This window comes from Haliaeetus albicilla, chromosome 2 (assembly GCF_947461875.1).
Source record: "Haliaeetus albicilla chromosome 2, bHalAlb1.1, whole genome shotgun sequence".
Classification (NCBI taxonomy): Eukaryota; Metazoa; Chordata; class Aves; order Accipitriformes; family Accipitridae; genus Haliaeetus; species Haliaeetus albicilla.
The window spans coordinates 11493181-11512975 of NC_091484.1; the positions used below are offsets into that span (position 1 = coordinate 11493181).

A 19795-nucleotide genomic window follows, 5' to 3' on the forward strand; every position below is an offset into this window, starting at 1 on the left:
ACTCTCCCAGAGTCCATCTGTCATAGGTGATTGTTAACTGGACAACCTTGTAAGCATCGAGCATCTTTGGGCAGATGCCTCTCCCCCCATGAAAGCTAGCGAGCTTTGCTGCTCTGGCTTCTGATACCTTACCTCGTTTTGGAGAGTAGTCCTGGGAACAGGGTGGAAGCAACTGGATTATTTATGTCCAGCCCAATGTGAGCGAGTGTATCAGAATCTGGCCAGGGGGAAGGCAGTGTGGCTGGGTGCTTCTAGCAGGATGTGAAGGATGGGGTCTCATCACCATCTCATGAGTAATTCTCATGGAGGATGAAGACTATTTCTTCAGGTTTGTGCGTGAAGGGATGATTCAGGAGATGTGTTGGTAGGCCTCAGTGCGTTATTCCAGGCTTTGGAAACAGGAAGGCAACAGTTTGTTTCCAAACATGTTCAGTGTTTTGAAAACCTGGGACAGTAATTGCTCTCTGGTTGTTTGCACTGAGTACACAGATGGGGGTTTGGGACCAAATTGATTTCTGACGTAACTTTGGACATCGGTGGTGTTTCACCATTGGTGAATGTGGCCAGTCTTAGGTTTGTGAGATGACTGACTCACTCAAGAGCGACCCGCTGAGTCACAGGTCAGTGGACAAGTTGCATTGGAATATTATTGACATTTCTGAAAAATGGGCTTTGATTCTTAACATCTTTTTAAATCAGATTGCTTGGGTACTTTCAATGAAAGCATTGCAAATTGACTGTGATTTTAATCACCGTTTTATCTGATTTTTTTTATTTTCTGTAAGAATCTAAAATATTTAATTTAAAAGATCAGTCATTGAAATAGATGGATTAAATGATAAAGGATTTGATTCTTGGTTTAGGGAAGGTGAATGACTGGATCCTTGTGCTGGGACAGATTTCTCTGATGATGTAAACTGGTGGAGCTGGCAAGGCAGACTGGCCTGGAGTAGGGATCCAGTGCGTCCCCTCTGCTCCTGTGCTGCTGATAAACCCCAGGGCCAGGTGGGAGAGCTGGCAGGGTGATGCTCACCAGCCACAGCTGCTGCTGCAGGAGGTTACCCTTAGGGTCGCATGGTAGGTGGGGACTCGTGGGGCTTGAACCGAAACTGCCAAAACCAATTGAATGTGGAACTTCAATCAAGTTCAAAAAAATCCTTAATATTCAACAAAATCCTTAATGATTGTGGAAAACGTACAATAAAGCACATTTGTTAGCACATCACATCGTCCTGTTCGCTCTGTAGATTGAGGGGAGAAAAGCAAAGCCCGAGCCTCCCCCTCCTCTCGCTTCACCCCTTGATTTGGGCAGTGGTTCCCCGGGAGGGCAGTGAGGTCTCCTTTCCAGTCTGAGCCAAAATGGAGCCCTGTTAAGCAGTGGAGCAATGGGAAAGCTCATAGCCCAGCATCTGAGGGCTGCTCTGCTAAAGGGGTGCAGCCGCGGCAGCTGCCTTTGCTGGGGATACCCCGTATCACTGTCCTGCTGCCCCGGGGCAGCTCCATGCCAGCTACGCGCTGGGTTTGGGCACTGCCGTTCTGCATGGATGATCCTCGTCGTGCCTTAGTGAAGATGGGCTGAATGGGGAAGGGAAAATTGCTCCCTGCAGTTCCCTTTCCCAGCCGGCTGCCCCGTGAACAGCACGGCATCGCTGTCCCAGGGCCAGGGAACGGGCTGTACCCTTGGGTGGCCGGGCATCGCAGGAAGGAGTCTTGCTGTCCCACTGCCCTGCTGTGGCTAGAGCTGCTGCTGCTGAGGATCGGAGTCGGTCACTGGAACAGAGCTGCCTCTGTCCCTGCAGCCAGGAGGACAGGCAGCGAGGGCCTTTGGATTGTCTAATTTCGAGGCTCAGAGGGTAACATCCAGTCCGGCTCCGTTGCAGGTGTAGGCGTCACAGGTTTACTTAATGGTCTCAGCTCTGGCTCTGCATCCTAGCTGAATCCAGGAGGCTAGTTTTACTTGGGCATGAAAGCAGAACTGAGGCCACAAAGTTTGTGTAGAAGTCTCCAAAAATCACTCCCAGCATTCTGGCATGTCTGTGGCACTGTTGAGAGAGCAGAAGGTATTTCAGAATGCAGCCGAGGAAGGTCTATTACCTCCGTGCTGACATGAGAAACTAAGGCAGGGAGGGGACCAGTGACTTACCCAAGATCACACAACAGGGCCTTGGCAGACCTGGGAAAGGTGTGAGGAGCACCTGGATCCTAAACCTCTACTTTAGTCGAAGACCTGGCTTCTCCCAGCTCTATCAGCAGCCTCTGTGTTTCCCAGAGCTCCCCAGAGGATCTGGTTTAAGGCATGCGGACAACAGCATTACCTAATTCTGCTTTTTCGTATCTTTTTCATGCATCTGTGAAAGCACGACTGGTCTGGCATGCTTGATTTTAAATTTTTTTTTTTTAAACAGAGATTTTAAGATTTAGTATTTCTGGGGTTCAAGGGTGAACTGGTCTGCGTGAATAATTTCTGCTTCCATTTGCTGCTGCTAGTACTAAAATTTGCCAAAAGCAGCCTTTAATGGTAAGTCAATCCCATTATTCTTGTAGGGTCTGTGATCTGAGTAGAGATATGAAAATTCCCAGGAAGTTGCATTTCAAGTCCTGTACTAACCTTCTATAACTTTGACTGTATTATTTTAAAGGAACTTTGCCTGCCTATGCACTGTTTCTCTAGGAATGTAAAAATCCAACAACCATCACAAAAGCCATTCACATTAGCAGCTTGCTTGTGAATTTTAATTAACAGGAAATGCCACTCACGCATTGAAATTCAACATCCAGAATATCTCTGCTTTACTCCTTTGATGTTCCCCATCCAATCCTGGACCAACGTCCACATGTTCTCCCGAGACACTGGGAGGAAAATCATTCTAGTTTATTTACAGTAGGGGAGCATTCTGTAGTATCTTTTATCCCAGAAGCATTCAAGTTGCTTTACAAACATCACACAGAAGAGCTGCTATATGGGTCTTTACAGCAGTGAGTGATTCTGGGGCTGTGCTCAGCCGATGTGCACCCGGCAGTGATGCGGAAGTTCAGGAGAAAAAGGGAAAGATTCCTGAAACAAATGAAAGCCCGGCATGATAGGGGAAATTCAGCTATTGCAGTTTAGATAGCCTTGGTTCCCTTATCACATGTATCCCTCAACAGTCACTGAAAGGATGTTGCCGGGATTTTTCTATATTTCTATAGTAGACACCTAAGAAGACATGACCTGGGTCTGTATCACCATAAGTTGTTCATTTGCATGTGATTTTAACAAGCAAAGAATCACCACTAATGGGCTAATCTTTCCCACACCCTCAATTTCTTGAATTGGCAGAATAACGTGATCAACAGGTGCTGATGATATTGCCATGGAGAAATATCTTCAGCCTTAAATCATCCTATTTTTAGCCCTCCACTACTCTGCTTTATCCAGTCATTTTCTTAAGCTGTGTAGTTCATGTACCCCACACTCTACCTGTGATATAGCTGCTCCTTTACATTGTACCCCCTCCCATCATCGTCACCCCCGCAGGGTTACCCTGTCACTACAGGTTGAACTTGCAGGTGTCTTGGCAAGAGACTCCTGTTCGGACTGCCCTGAGCCCCACTCTGTGAGCACTGCAGTCTGCAAAGCAGAAATGGATTTCAAATCTCTGTCCTGGTTGGTACAAGCTCAGCCACCGTCCCTAATCAGAGCAAAGCCAGTCTATGCTTACCAGCTATGATGAATAAAATGAAACCCTCTGTTGTCTTCTTATAGTTCCAGCAATCTAGTTGCAGGCATGTGGGTCTCTCCTTTATCTCCTACTGCAGTGCTAAAAAGTCGAAATCAGGGATGTTAGAAAATTTTAGAGCTTAAGCACTATAGAGACTGGAGCTAGTCAAGAAAGCAAAGCCCCTTTATACCACCTGGGAGCTTGGCCAAGAGATCCCCAATGACACAGTGGGAAAATGCACTTTGGAGCATCCTGGGGACACACAGTGTATGCATCCCCAACACTGGCTCGCAGCCTCCCGTTTCTCCTTCACTTCCTCAGTTCTCCTTAAAACTCTCCCACCCACAGACTTTAGTTTCTGAGCTGAAATGAAGACAGACCTTGAGGTATTTTAGCAGAATGTGACCGCAAGATGTCACAGTTGCTTTGCTGAGATGCGCGGTCCTGCCCGTGTCCTACTCCCCAGCCTTTGCCCGCAGTTCTTCCTGTATCTTTATAAGCACACACACTTTTAATTGTTTGGGGTTTTGGTTTGGTGGGGTTTTTTTTGTTTTTGTTTTGTTTTGTTTTGTTTGTTTGTTTGTTTAGCAAAGCAAGCTTTGTTCCTTGTGTCCTAGGGAAAGTTCGGCATTCATGGTTCTAGCTCATTTGGAAATTATCAGTTCAGGGTATAAAATAGAAGGTATCCCAGATTTAGGATAGTCCAGCCTGCAGAGATCAATTTTGAGTTGAGCCAGAGGAAAAGCTAGGTTTGACTTTGCATACAAACACTTCTTGGTGCTGCTTGGAGTTACTGGTCAAGCACAGCTCCCCCACAGACTTCAGCTCCCCTTTGCCAGATGATGCAGCAGGCTCAGAAAACACTAATCACTGTGTTGTGGACTTGAGGTTTTTTTGGTTCTTTATTGCTAACATTTTTATTTTGCTGCCCAGAAAGCTACCTGCTTAGCCTGGATGGGGTCCCGGGGGCTGATGAAATCAGTTAGCTCAGAAATAGAGTGAGGAAGAAGTTTAATGTCAGAATAGCAACTAAGAAGAACCTGATGAGTTTTGCAGAATACAAGTATGGGCCTTTTGGGGTGGTCCAAATTGAATTCAAGACCTAATTCATGGCCTGTGCAAGCAATTGCTATGGATGCTCCAAACAAATGGCACTTTCTTTCACGCCCGCCTGGCTGGTGCCTCTTCCCAGCTGGAGTCAGTCAGAGTTTCTCATTCGGTGTCTGTGCTCCGGGGCACCAGGAGGAAACCTTTGCTCTACCAGCCATGTGAGAAACAGAAAAAAATCTAGCAATAAAGCAGAGTAGTCGCTGAGCAGAGCAGCAAGGGCGGAAAGGACCTTGTCTGGTACCTACAGGAAGGTCCGAGGAAGCAGGCAGAGGTTTGCTCTGCCCGCTTGTGCTCGTGATTGCTCGTCCTCCAACGACTGCCGCTGCCGTGGGGTCTGGCCACGTCCCCTGGGGAAGGGTGCTGCTGTCCCACCACTCGCCAGAGCCCCGCGTGCTCCGTCCCCAGGGGCGGCAGGGACAGGGCTGACCTCCAGCCCTTTGCTCTCTCCCGCCCAGGGGAGCATGAGAACATCCCGGGGGCCCGGCGGTTCCCACCCGGCGGGAGGGCTCGGCTCGGCTCAGCACGGGACAGCGGGTCCCTGTAAAGAGCGGCCTCAGCGGCGGCTGGGTGAGCTGCGTTGCCTTTGCCCACAAGCAGTGGCTTAGTGTGAAAGCATCTGGCAAAGAGGCGGGTTTGGTGGGAGCCAGGGAAGGCTCCTGTAACCCATGAGCTCAGTGCAAGGGGGTGGGCAGTGGTGGTACACATTTCTTGTGTGCCAGCTAATCGGAGGAGGGGAAATCCTCTTCTTTGGAAACATAACTGAGGAGCAAACACCACGGGCTGGTCCTCATCTCCCGGTGAGTGGGTTGGGTGGCTGGAGCTCTGTGCTCTGCACATCCCAGGGGTCAGGCGAGTCGGTCCCATGGGGACCACACATCCTGGCTTGCACATCTGGGAGCTTCTTAGCGCTTTGGGAATCCTGCCTGTGGCAGGGCTTGCTTTGCAGTGGATTTGCTGGCTATAGGGAATTGGGAAAAGTTCAAGTTTGAAGCTTCATCTTGCTCTGCTAGGACTATGAGATGGGCCTTTAAGCAGTTTGTGTACCCTGCACACAAGCTCACGGTTTCAGGAAGGAGCAGCAGCCTGCCAGAAAAGATGAACAATTGTCAGCACATGGTTTGCTGGATCCTACCATACCCTTTGTGCCATGACTGATGTCTGAAAGTGGAAAAGCTCCCCTTCTCTCTGAAAGGAGTCCCAACCTTGCTGCTGGCTGGTGAGCAGTGAGAGAAGTCAGCTGGGATGAGACAGCTGATTTCCCCGTGAGGGGTGGTGACACCCCATGTCCCATGTGATGCTTGTTCCATCTTCGTCAGTCCATATGTCATTGACTCATTTTTTTCAGCTACGTGTTATGAAAATAAGCCTTCTCTGCAACAACAATAGTATCAGAAGAAGTGTAAAGCCCAAGCAGTGCTGTGCATCCTGGCTCTGTCCTGTAGTGGGGTTATTCCCCAGGCTTCATGCACCAGGTTTGCCCATTCACTTCAGGAATTGCCAGCACTGCTGATCTGAATTGCCTTAAAACGTAGTGACGTTTGGGGTGGGGTTTTTTTGAGTCCTGGCTCTCTGGTGCCAGCTGCCTTGGTTTCCTATCCTGCATCTCCCAGCAGCTGCATCCAGGATCTTCTCAGAGCAATAAGGTACTGGAGCATGGAGAGTTTTCGAGCAAGACTGGGGCACCTCTCTGCTGCTGGGTAAGTAGTGCCTGCTTTAATGCCTCTCCTTTCCTCTGTCTTGATAGCCGTTGAATGGCCTTTTTCCACTGAAAAACCTCCTTTGCTAGAGAAAATTCTCCCTCAAATGATAACTAAGGCTGCTGTCAGGCAGGGGGAGACAGGGATTGCCTGACTGAGCTTAATCCTGGGGAGAAGCTCCTTCTCCCCACCAGGTTTTCTGCTCTCTGGAGAGTCACTCCAGATGTGCAGTCTGAGAAATGATATTCCTTCCCAAACATTTGTTTTCATTAGACATTTAAATAGCTTTATGGGACATTTCATCCTGTCTGCAGTGGCCAAATTCTTATCCTTGGAGATTTCCTCTGGTACTGGAGCTTTAGTGTGAAACTGTTTTCTCTGATCAGTTCTGTATTTGTCACCCTTAAACCTGCAGTTTTTTGTTTGGTCTCCTCTTAAGAGGCAGGGAGAGCTGAAACTCCCACTCACGTGTCTCTCATTCATTGAACACTTTGTAATTACAGAGCTGGTCTAACGATTTCCACAGCAGCCAGGAGCCTCCTCTTTCTCACTCCAGCATCCCCTAAATAACCACTAAAGCCACTCCTAGCCACTGCCAATGAGTTGACCCCTCTGAATGACTTTATTATGATTTTTATAGAATAATACAATGCTTTCCTTTGCTTGCATTAAAGGAGGAGCAGTTGCATTGTGCTTTTTATTTGATCTTTCAAGAAATGCCTTGAACTTCCCTGTCTTGCACGCTTCCAGGGAAGATCTCAGTCCCTGCTACTCAGGTTAGCAGAGAAGTAGAGAAGAGTGAGACCAGAGGCGCTCAGACAAGGACAGTATAAAGACCCATGAGTGATCATCTCGAGAAAGCCCCAATTAGTGCATTTCTGTACTTCCTCTGCTGACACTCAGGTACTTGTTCATTTTACAGGATGAGAGCCCATGCCTACTGTGAAGACTTTCTACTCCCAAAGGTTTGCAGGACCACGGTAGACCTGTGGTCGGTTTACTCCAAGCCTGTCCCAGCAAACGGCAGAGAGCTGTGGACCTTGTTTCTGCAGTGTTCATGCATTACAGTGGTGATAGGAGGCCTCTTTTACAACTGGATGTTTGCTTCCCTGGAATACTCCTGGCATCTCTCCATTGCCATGGCCATGTCCTTCAGTCCGCTCCTTCTCCTGACCCTTTTCTTGGTGCATCCTGCCCGTTGTGTCTTCAGTATGATCATGCCTACGTTAGGTACCAAACAAGGCCGGAAGCTTCTCTTGTCAACCTGCATCATGATAGTAGTGATTAACGTAACACCCAACATCATAAGCAACATTAAAACCATACTGCAGGTTTTTAAGTGCATCTGCAAGAATTCCTCTGAGAGTCTTTTGAACTCAACTGCTCTGCTAGCAACAGCTTCCTGGGAGTTTGGGGGTGCAATCCAAGAAAGCATGAATTCCATTAATATTTATAGGCCTATGAATGGACATTTTCAGTTTTCATTGCTTAAGAACAGCTCCTTTATTTACCAACAAATGCACCTTGCTGGTGAGAAAATTGGGAGGGACCTTTTGGCTGTTGAGGTACTGGTCAAAGACTCTGTACAAGTAGGCAACAAGCTGGTTGCTGGCTTCTCCGTGCTCTATCTTTGTTTTGAGTCCACCTGGTATTTGAAAAATTATCTCACCAACCTCCGCTTTGACAATTTTTACATCACCAAGAAGTTGGAACGTTTAGCTGTGGCCAGAAAAGCAGCTCACCTGCTGGTGGGCTCATCCAAAACCCTCATTCGACCAACAGGCTTGAAGTTGTCCCGGGAAGAAGTGATGCTGTGCCTCGTGCAAGCCATGCTCCTCACCGTGGCCCTGATGCTGATGCTGGTGGTCGTGGCAATGGACCACTTTGCATTTAGTGTGGCAGACACCGCGGTGAGAAAGGCAGCTCAGTTCTCCACAGTGCCTGTCACTCTCAGCATTAAATACCGTGTAAGTGCTGGTGTCCCCTCTCCTTCCCTGTGCGGGGACCCCGCTGTGTATCACATCACAGGAGGCAGCGGTGGGGATTGCAGTCTTTGTAGCCTTATTTGCATGATCTTTACTTCCCTCCCCAGCAGCCAGCTGTACAAGTAACGTAACAGGCTTGGCGGGGAGGAGGTAGAGGCACAACCTCTGTTGCTCCTTCCAGTGCATCTAATAGCAGCATATACCCTCTCCCAATTACAGCCCCTTGGGAGCGAGGAGGGGAGCAAATAGTGCCTGACGCTGCAAAGACACGGCTAGCAGGTGGCAGTCAGATGTCCCTGTATCTCCAGGTCCCTTCCCTAGGCAGGGTGGAGGAACGGGTGTCCCTGCAGCACCATCCCCTGCCACAGAGTGGGTGCAAGCACAAAAGGAAGGGGGAAGCAGATGACTACGTGTCTCAGCTGTGAGGATGTCTCCTCATCTTATTGCACTGGCTGTCCTTTAAGGAGAAAGCTTTGTTGTCACCCTGTGCAATGCCTTTCACAAACCTCCCCAGTTTCTATTTTAATATCCTTTATCTGGACTAGCTCTGGGTTAGTTTTTTAGCTTTCTTCTATAATACAGCCTGCCTCCCTCCCCAGCCCCAGGGTTCCTTAGTGCACATACTTGCTTATGATGAATTTACAGTAAAATAATCAGGCCTTAGAAAAAAACCTAATATTCACATATGCAGCCACTAATACTGCTGTCTGGATGACGTCTTTCACTGTAAATCTCACACAGTGAATACCTGTTATGATCTCTGTAACAGCAGATAAAGATGACAGATGACTGGGTCTCATTGTGCCAAGTACTCAGCACCTACAGATCATGCTGTTATTCTCACTCAGCCTGAAGGGTATATGCGCTTCGATGTCCTCCTCTCAATGCACCCAAACAAGCTGTAACGGTGATTACACCCCTCCAGGCTGATGTTTTTGTAGTAACCAAATGATTTCAGTTTGTTCATACCCCATTTAACTTTTAACTCTCTTTATTTCAGGCTAAAATGGGGATCCTGCACTTTTTTTGGAAAATTTTATGGCTTCCCGATGAAGAATTACCACTTCAGGACTTTGAAGGAAGTTACCAGCATTATCTGACCTTCAGCTCTGCCCACTGCAGGGTCAGTCCCCCAAAGCCTCCCAACCCCTCTGTGCTGCTTGTTGTGGGGCTGCTCTTCTGCATCCTGTATGCCACCGTATTCCTGGAAACCTATGCACACCGCCTGTGCAGAAAAATCGCAGGCTCCTTCTTCGAGAGCTGGGAGGAGAAGCGAGCACTTTATCTCTACAAGAAGCTGTCCAGAAAGCACAAGGAGGAGCAAAACTGCATGAGAAACTAAGGATACTTTTGGAAATACAGGGAATGCCTGAGACCTGTGGCAGTGGCTGGGCACAGGCGTCTGCAACGGGATCACACATTTAATCTTCCAGAGTCAGAGACATGTTTGGACTGTCAGGAAAAATATTTGCCAAAAAAAGAAAAAAAGGCGAAATGTCACATTTTGCATAATTTGAGAAAAATGGGCTAAATTTACTTTTTTTTTTTTTTTTACTCTAGAAGGCATGGAGTCAGCTTTTCAGGAATGGTGGGAGATGATAGCTCATATGACTTGGAGGATATCTGCAGCATTAGGCAAGGCTAACTGGGAAATATGTGGGAGTTGGGGTGCGGGAAGAACTTATTTACCTCCCCCATCACATGCATGCTGGAAGAAGTACATGCTTCCTTTCTTTCTCAAGTTATGCCTTCAGGCAACAAAAAAGGAAGCTCATTTGACTCATTAATTTAATTTTCAGGAGGTTTTTCTTTCAGGTTTCATGCACAGAAACCTGGGTAGGCTGGATAAATATTAGCCTTTAGAAGATAGTTTATTCACCTAAGAAAGTGTCATTTCAGCCCACTGAAATAAATTCAGGACCAATATGACCATGAGATGCACATCCTAGTCATAGGTACTGGTGGAAATCAGCACGTGAGGACTTTATGAAATCATTTCACAATGGCTTCTCAAAATAAAATATAAATAAAATAGCTGAAGGACCTTAGAAGAGGAGGAGACCAGCCAATAAAGGCCAATTTGGGTGTCAGTCTTTTTACCCAAGCAACAAGTGATAGGATGAGAGGGAACAGCCTCAAGTTACACCAGGGGACATTTAGGTTGGATATTAGGAAAATGTCTTTGCCGAAAGGGTTGTCAAGTGTTGGAACAGGCTGCCCAGGGAAGTGGTGGAGTCACCATCCCTGGGGGGATTTAAAAGACCTGTAGATGTGGCACTTAGGGACATGGTTTAGTGGTGGACTTGACAGTGCTAGGTTAACAGTTGGACTCTGTGATCTTAAAGGTCTTTTCCAACCTAAATGATTCTATGATTCTAATTTAGGCCAACATCCTGGAGGACTTCAAAAGTAGTAGACAGAAACTTGACATTTGAATCAGTGCTCTGCAGGGAACAGGGAAGTAGCAGGACTTGGAGGGCTGGACTTGCCTGAACTGAGAGCTGGTTTTACATGTTGGGTTGTTTAAAACTCAGAAACTCTGGTATTGTATCCAAGATGGAAAAATCCATCACTGAGGCAGTGTCTGAAACATGTTATTTTTGAAAGAGAGGCAGATCAGAGACCTCTGTAAGGGCAAGAGCCAGAGGGGGAGATAAATCAGTGCCAGGTTAAAAACAAAGCAACTTCGCAGCTTCATTTCTTCAAAGCATCTCTATTATTTTCCTCCCATCTCCCATTAGAGTCTTCATTAAGATAATTATTTGACATAATGCACCTCAATGAGATTAAATTACAGAAATGAAGTGGCAGCTGCAGTCAGATGCACCGAATTCTCTCAGCTTCTGAGGTGCTTGAAACAAAGTAGGTCTGGATTTTTTTTTTTTAAAGCATCCATCTAACAAAACCCTGGTGCATTCATCTCCCCCGGTTTCTCAATTTCCTGCTGTTATGATGATTAATCCAAGCACCTTCCTGCCTCTACAGCAACTAGGGGACTTTGTCATGAGGTTTCTGTAGAAATGCTTTGTGTTGTTGTTTGGGGAAAGCAAATAGATTTCCACATGCCCATTGAGTAGTCAAAATGATCTGGAGCCAGGAGTTAAAATAGCTGGGAGGAGGAGCCCCTTCAGCCAGCAAACCATCCCAGCAGCGTGTTGCCTTCCAACAAACACATCTTTAAAAAAAGTATCTCCTTGGGAAGACTCATCTTTTTGGCAAGAGATGCGCATTAATGTTTAAGAAATAATTTTTTTATGGCCAGCGGCATTTGGGGAACTCCCCTGAGCAATATCCAGTTCCTCTCCTTGCTTCTGAGGGAGGTCTTCAGAGGAGATTGGGGCATGGGGAGAAGAGGCTGAAATTGTGAAATGCTGGGGACCAGCATGGGTCAGGCTTTGTTTTAGAGATGGGCTCTCCGGGTTCAGATGGGAGTTTGGAGCAGGTGGGAACCACAGAGCTGGACTAAGAGGACTAAGTACCAACCTGAGTGTCCCACTGCATCCTTCAGACAGGCACTGTGCAGCTCCCAGCCAGGGCAGCTGAGCAGTGTGTGAGGCAGCTCCTGAAACACCCCTTTTCAGCCTCAGAAATGGTATTTATTAGGAAAAACTGACCCCAGTCCAGAGCAGTTCTCCCTGTCTTCTCTAGAGTTTCCTTCAGCTCCCACTAAATTTTAACCACTGAAAACTAATCCTGGGAACTTTGCACTTCTAGACTGTAAAATTCAGCATCAGACAAGCCTTGATTAGTGTAATTACATCTGCTTGAAAGGATAATAATCAGTGTGAGGTACTGCTGCTCTGCCTCTGCCCCCAGAGTCGCAGCCTTCATAAACCCATGAGGCAGAGTTGTGCTCCCATTTCCATTCTGCAGAAGAGGCTAAGGACAAGAGTTTATAAAGTTCTTTGGTGGGTATCACACCAGTTTCAGTGGGTTTGTTGACAAGGGAACCATGGGCAGCAGAGCCCTTGTTGCCTGCCTGCATCTAGAGATCAATTGTCCTGCCCTTGTTTGGACATCTGCCATAGGAGGCAACAGATTGTGCCGCAGGTGCCATCCCTCTCCTCGGCCTTGGGACTCTCATGCAAGGCGTTTAGGTTTAATAGCCATGTAGAAATCAGCAAAGGAAGAATTTGGGTTTAGAAGGTGAACACCTTGCAAAGCACTGGTGAGGAGGTAAGGGTTGGGCGGGAGCTGAAAAACTGGCTTTTGTTATAGTAATGCTGAGGTTTGTTACTTAGAAAGGAGGGTAATAAACGTTGTGAAGTGTCATCTCACTGGTGTGAAGAGTTTTTTTTAAATGTAGGAAGGAAAAAGTCACTTTGATACCCATTATGGTTATTTTAGAGGTGAAGTTGTACTGGTGTTGAAAAGTGTGCGTGCTGAAGGCAGATATACTTGTCTATCACTGAGAAAGTGAGCGAGCGGCTGCGTGGTGCTTAGTTACTAGCTGGGGTTAAACCACAACAGAGACTCAGCGAAGAAGAGCTCTGAGTGGTTTCCAGCCTGAAGGACCGGTGAGGAGAGTCACAGGGAAACCACAGGTATGGAGTTAAACCTGAAGAAGTGTGTGGCAGAGGTGAGACCCGGGGCAGCTTGCATGGCTGGCAAGACCTTAATTCTTGACATCCCTGGGGGGTGTCAGCAGGAGCCCAGGAACAGAAATGGGAAGGGAGGCCCTGAGGAGTGAGGGATGCTCCCACTGTCCCTGCTTCAGCAGGAACAGCTTGTGCAGCACATCAGCCACATCATCCCTGGTGCCGAATTGGGCTGTGATGCTTTCCCTGGGCAGGGGGGATGGTGAGAGGCAGACCTGCTGGAAATTGCTTTGCTCTCCTGTGAGGTGTTGTTCCTCAGCAAGACAAAGGCATGACAACATAGAAAATGTTACCCATTATAGAGTCATATTATGTGCTCGAGAGGTAAACTGACTTGCCAGAGTTTGCTTAATGGTGCAGCAGAGAAATACTGAACAGATTTAACTGGCAGGCAAAGTTAATTTATTCACATATTTTTATTAAGTAGTACTAATTCACAAGCCTCATTATTTGCTAAGGGATTTTCATCCCTCAGAGCCCCTCCATACTCCCACCCTCACTTCTGCTCATTACGGCTCTCGTTGCCTTCGTTTTCCCTCAGCACCACCCTCCTGTCTCGCAGGCAGGAGGAAGCGGGGAGCGAGGCTTTGCTTCCCCCCACAAGCTCCTGGTGCTCTGCCTGGAGCCCACAGGGCAGGTCCTGCGAGTCCATCTTCTCCACAGGGGAACTACCTGCTGGGCAATGCTGCTCCTACACTGGCACAGTGGCTTATTTACTGTCTCTAACTGCTTTCTGCAGGGAAGGATTTCATCATGTCTAGCTTCTAGGTTTGGAAATTTGTGAAGTTGAAAGTTCAGGGTCAAACATTTGTGTGCAGTGAGGCAGAGGCAAGGCTGGGTGGGCTGGAGAGCATTTGGTGATGGGTACCAAACTTCCTTGCTGTTGCTCATTAATGCCAGCGCCAGCTCACATCTTTGCCAATCCAGCCTTGACCCTGCTGTCGTGGCTCGTCATTGTAACTCAAATCTGCTTCAGCTGCCACCACTGGAAATGTTGCCATTGATTTTGGGGGAGCTGGAGCAGCCTGCTGTATCCGCAGTTGCCCTTCCCTGCTGCTTGCTGTTACAGAGCTGGATGCTGCAGTAACCCATCGAGGACATGGGAACCAGAGGGCTTTCTGGAGGGCTGGGCAAGAGAGGGGACTTGCAACTGCAACTGGCAGCTCTCCCTGGAGCTCCTGTCAGAGCAGGGCTCGTTGCTGGGGGCAAAGTTCTTTATTTTGGCCTTGGTTGACCCTGTCCGGAGTCGTTTCCCTCACCAGGTCACCCTGAGGTCCTTTTTCCCAGGAGTTACCACCACATGCTGCCTGCGGAGCTGTCTGTTTGGCAGGGCACGCAAAACTGGATCAGGCAGGGCTGTTTGCCTGTTTTCTTCCTTGCACTTGTTGAGGTTTGAGACTTCTTAATTACCTAGAGAAAAGTTAATTACAAGAGAGAAAGGCACCCATGGATTACTCTTTCCTCCATCAGTGCAATAAGCCCAGGGGACAGAAAGACCCTCACACCTGGGACAGGATCTGCCCCGAAGCCCCTGATTCCCTTAGGGTTTTGTGGTGTATTTTTAAGGATTTTTCATAGATAAAATATATGCTAAGTTCCTGGTTATGGCTGGCTGGCAGTCAAGAATGAATGGCCTTAATATACTGAGGAGCAAATGTAAACTGTTCAGCTAAGACAGTGCTCTAGGAAAGATCTCATCCACAGCCACAAATCTGCATCTACCAGAGCAGACACCCAAGCAAACAAAAACCTCTCTCCAGAAGTATTTCCTGATTTTTAAGCAAATGCCGTTTTTATTGCATTTGTCCTATCTATAGTATTTGCGCTGCAATTCCAATGAAGAAGTAACAATTACATGCACCAAACTTTAGAAAAGGAAATATTAATGAAAATAAAGAAAAGCAAATAAAAGCTATTTCATAACATTGTGCATGCTCTCTCCTGGATGTGTGCCCTTGCTCACAGTGCCATGTAGCATACCCAAGGAGGCATCAGCGAACACATGGAGAACCCATCTCTGCAGGAAGCCTCCTCACGGGATGTGAGGTGCTGGTGATTTGCACCATGGTCAAAAGTGTCAAATGAAACATGACTTCAGTGAAGGAAAGCAAAATAGTGCTGATGTGAAGTATTCTAGATGGGTAGATCTTCTCTTTCTTTGATTTGACCGCTGAAATCTCTCTTTGCAGAAGCTGATGCTGTGGCTGGCCACAAAGAATTGCTCTCCGTGTCACCAGAACTGCTCATTGCAGTAAGGCTGGTGTCACAGGGCCAGCACGCACCCGCATGGTGCTGCCAGCAGCACTGGTGCCCAGCAGGAGATGGTCCCGAAAGGTTCATCCCATCTGCAACTTCCACAGAAACATGCAAAACCTCCCAGCAGTGATTCAGTAACAACGGTCTCCGCGAGTCTGCATCTCTGATTACCACTGAGATGGGGAAGCTCAAGACTTCATCAAGCTATTCCCTGCACAGGCAGGGAATGGCTGAGTTAGCATTTATTTAAGGGACCCCTTTGTGCATGAGAAGCCCCATCTGAAGGCAACCCCACTGTGCCAAGCACTGCATGGCCACTCAGCAAGGGCAGCTCCGGCCCAAGGCATTTACCTTTTAGACAAGGGTGAGAGAGATGAGGAAATTCCTCAAAGCCTTCCAGACAGTTGGTGAGGGGGAAAGCCTCTTTTGGAAGGGGTTTTCGCTGCCTTTCCTGCAAGGACAGCCTACTCCAGGGCCTTGGTTGGGCTGTGAGACGCTGGTGCCAAAATGAGAGGTAGGGAAAAGAGACAAGATTATCTTTAGAGGTAAGAGGTGATAAACAAACCGCTAAGTGTAAAGGTTGCAGATTTGAAGCAGCAAGGAGATGTCAGCACCACGTTATACTGAACCGATGCCCAGTACTGGTGAAAAGTGACTGTTTCCTGACCTGGGGCTGAAAGCACAAATTCATAAACTCCCAGGACCATGGTGCTCCTGCGGTGTCTGCCACCTGCACCGAGCTGGCAGATGTGATCCAGGACTGTCAGGATCAGTAGCTGATGACCAGGTGTCCCATCACTCCTAAAATGATACCAAATAATTATCTTGAAGCAACTGCCAGAGATGTGATGGAAATCAGGAGCTGGCACCACAGCTGGTTCTTGTTCTTTTGAGCAAATTCTCTTAAAGCCCAACATTTTTTCCAAGGAGGAACCAAAATGGGTCAAAATGAGTTGGAGATATAAGACAGCTGCAAAGAGAAGGGGAGAGAGTTTGCAATTCATAGGGAGAATTTCCCTAGTCCTGGCTCTTCTGAATGCAGATTGTGTCAGGGTTTCGCTCTGAACATAATGCCTCACATTTTGCAACAGGACATTTCCCAATTAGTTGTGACAAGCCTTCAGCCTGTAAGAAAAGGAGTGGAAATGAGGAAGAAGCAACACTGATTATCCCAGAAGGCTGCTAAAAGCCGAGGTGTGGACACAGAAGCCCATCCTCCAGGCACCTTTCTCAGCCCCCTGATTTCCAGGACTCTGTGCACATCATTGATTTCCGAAGGTGATGGGAGATTTGACCACCAGCTCATTCTTCAACCACTCAGAGAAGCCCCAAGACATGTGATTTCAGCCAGCATCTCCAGTGGTTCACAGGGGACATGAGATATCATGGCACGTTGAGGAGGTGCTGAGGAAATCGAGTTAGTCAGAGGTTTGCCTCCATCACTTTGCAGCCCTTCCCAAGGACCAGGGCAGAAGTAGTTCTGGGTTTCTTTGGAGATGAGCAACTGAGGAAATCAAATCATGGGAAGAGATGTTTTCAACGTGCAAACATAAGGTGAAAAAAGTACCACATTTCCACACATTTCTTATTTATATGCTGTTCCAGTTGAACCTTCTGTAATTCCTCATCCTACCTGGAAACAGTTGGAGAGATGCTTTCACATCTGAGAAGGGAGAGAAGCCAATTCTGTCAATTTATTTCCCAAGAGATTAAAACAAAGCACAATGGTATGACTAGTCGGGGGTGATCCATGGCTTGGATAGGAGGTTTTCCTTTGAAGTAGGTTGAGAAACTGAAATGGCCAAGTTCAAAGGCTGAAAGCTTCCTCTTGCATCAATTGGAAATATGCCGTGGCTGTTCAGACAATAAAGCAGGAACTCTGCACATTACAGAAGTAGCAGGTCGTAGCCGAGGGCTCAGCTGAGCTGGGCTGAGTCACATTTTCCTTTTAGCAGGGGAGAGAAAAAATTGCTCCATGTGCCCAATGCTTCATGCTCTGTGCTAGCAGGACATCAGCAAAGCCAAGTTTACAACCCCAGTTAGGTGGGTGTGCAGGGTGGGGGGAACTTTGGTCCCATCTAGCCCTTTCCTAAAAAAAAGATGCCTAAAATCAGCATGGGTTTTGCTCTCTCAGGAGCAGCTGATGTTGCATGCATGGGCCTGGGCTCCGTGGGAGCTGAGCTGAGTGCTCCCAGTGGGGCTGACAGGAGGAAGGAGCTTTCTCTGGCTTTAAAACAAATTCATCTCAGAGTGGGGAGATGTTTTCCTCTGGCTGGGCACTGTGATGAGCAGTGCCCACAGGAAAAATTGAAAAATGATCAAACCCCACAATCAGCTGAAACTCTTTGAAACCACTAATTGGGTGGAGGAGGCTGCCTAGCAGCAAGAGCTGCTGTAATTTCACCTGCTGTGCTTTGGGACTAACCATATTGGCAGAATTAGTGGGTAAGGCATGATCCATGCAGCACCAGGGTGTGAAGGCAGGTGGATTAGAAACACTTGTTTGGGGGGAGCATCTGTGTCAGCAGGACCAGAGAGATGAGCTTCAACCAGATTTTTTCTGTACTTTCATGCTGTAGACAGTTAGGCAGAGCACAGTGATGGAGAACAGTGATGGAATTCAGTGACAGAGTTCAGTGATGGAGTTCAGTGATGGAGAACTTTATGGACACCAGTTCAAGTGGGTTCCTGGATATTTGCATCAGTGCTGACTAAGGACTCAGAGTATTTTGCCACCCCTGTGCTGGTTGTACTTTCATTGCCTGAGCATTTCTGCTGCGCAAGGCGAAGGGCACACTGCTTGGTGTGACCCCCCAGTCACGGTGTGACCCCCCGGACCTGGATGCCAAGTGAAGGTGGCCTCACGTCTCCTGATGCACTTCATGGCTCTGTGCGCGGGGTGGGAGGGGAGTGGGAGCAGAGCTAAAGGCTGCTGCGTCTCTCCTAGGGCTGCAGTCATCAGGTGTGCAGCGTGATGCTGTATCAAGTGCTTGCTGTTACAGTGTTACGGGGTTGACATTTAGATGTCACAGAATATGAAATAGCCCATAATTACAGCCTAATTATTCTGCCAGGGCTTTCTTCTTTCGTAATATTGCATGCAGTGCTTTTGTCTCCCCTCAGTGTTATCACTGCTATTATCCCCACAGAATGCCCCTCCAGCACCTCATCCACCCTGATTATTGTTTTTGGGAACTGCCTATTTCTGTCCCTACCCCAGGCGTACCCCGCTGCACATGTTGTCCTTAGGATGAGTACTGGGGTGGGTGATTCAGGTCAGATGTGACGCAGCTGGTGCCCGAAAAGGACATCGGAAGATGTGTCATTTTTTTCACACTCAAGACAGCTTCAAGCCTTGCTGGTTTTGGTAAAGGGTCAGCTTTTGTTGCCCAAACCACAATTTCCCCTTACAGCCCTTGGTTTCTGTGCTGAGTGGGAGATGCAGGAAAGGCTGGGACTCTCAGGGCTTCCCCTTCATTGTGCTGCCCTGAAAGCCAACACGTCCACCTGCTCTCCTGGCGTTGTGCTCACCCAGGCAGAATTCCTGGTGGATTGGGCACACTGGAGCAGGCGACAGAGCTTATCAGCAGCAGTAAGAGTTGTGAACACCAACTTGATGCTGCGGGCGATGCCTCAAGCCTTGGAGGGGCCATGGGGTGTGCAGGTAATGCCATGGGTGCGAGGCTCAGCGGGAGGAGAAGGGGCACTTTGGGCTCCTTCTCCCAGGGCTGAATTGCCTCCAGGCGCCTGCAGCCGGCCGGGACCCAGCGCTGCTGGTAACATGGGGCAGGGCAGGGAATCCCTTGGCACCCACGTCCAACGTTTGTTTTCACAGGCTTTGTAAAGACACACCGTGCCCCGTGCTCGCTTGGCTTCCCTCAAGCCAAATGCCTGCAGCAATGGGGGTTTACAAGTGAGGGGAAAGCAGCACCCTGAGGGCTGCACAAAGCATCCTTTCCCATGCTGTTATTCTCTGCAGAGCTGCATAGGTGACTGCATTGCCCCGAGCTTGGTGACATAATAAGTGGTCGGAGCTCCTTAAGCCTGGCACCACCAGGCAGGTTTTCCTGTCCATCCGTCAGGCACCTTCTGCCCTCGCAGGAGATGCTGCCTGCCCCATTCCTGGATCTAAGAACCTAAAGATATTCTTCGTTGTATTCAAGCCTGAATTGGTTTTCATCCACAGAAAACTTTATCACTGCCTTCCTCTTAATCTTTTTCATTCCCTCAGTCTTCATCCACAAGGTTTTCCAGAGGGACCACATGCTATTCCCTTCCACATCACTGGCACAGATGTGATGCAGCCCAGGTCCATGAGCTGGTCCCTGTGGGGCTCTCCAGAAGCTGCATCCCTCCAGGGATGTTTCCCTGCTCACAGGAATCATTAGAAAACCACGAGCTAGTTCATTTTTATGTGCATGTAGCACATAACCAGGTCGATTTTGCAT

At 48.1% G+C, this 19795-nt stretch overlaps 1 protein-coding gene across 1 annotated transcript; it reads left to right on the forward strand.

The window, feature by feature from the left end:
- Window positions 1-3761: 3761 nt before the first annotated feature.
- Window positions 3762-13055, forward strand: OCSTAMP (osteoclast stimulatory transmembrane protein). The gene is made up of 3 exons (XM_069806226.1): window positions 3762-6508; window positions 7431-8475; window positions 9494-13055. The coding sequence occupies exons 1-3, from the start codon at window positions 6465-6467 to the stop codon at window positions 9833-9835; spliced, it is 1431 nt and encodes a 476-aa protein (XP_069662327.1). The 5' UTR covers window positions 3762-6464; the 3' UTR covers window positions 9836-13055.
- The last annotated feature ends 6740 nt before the right edge of the window (window positions 13056-19795 follow it).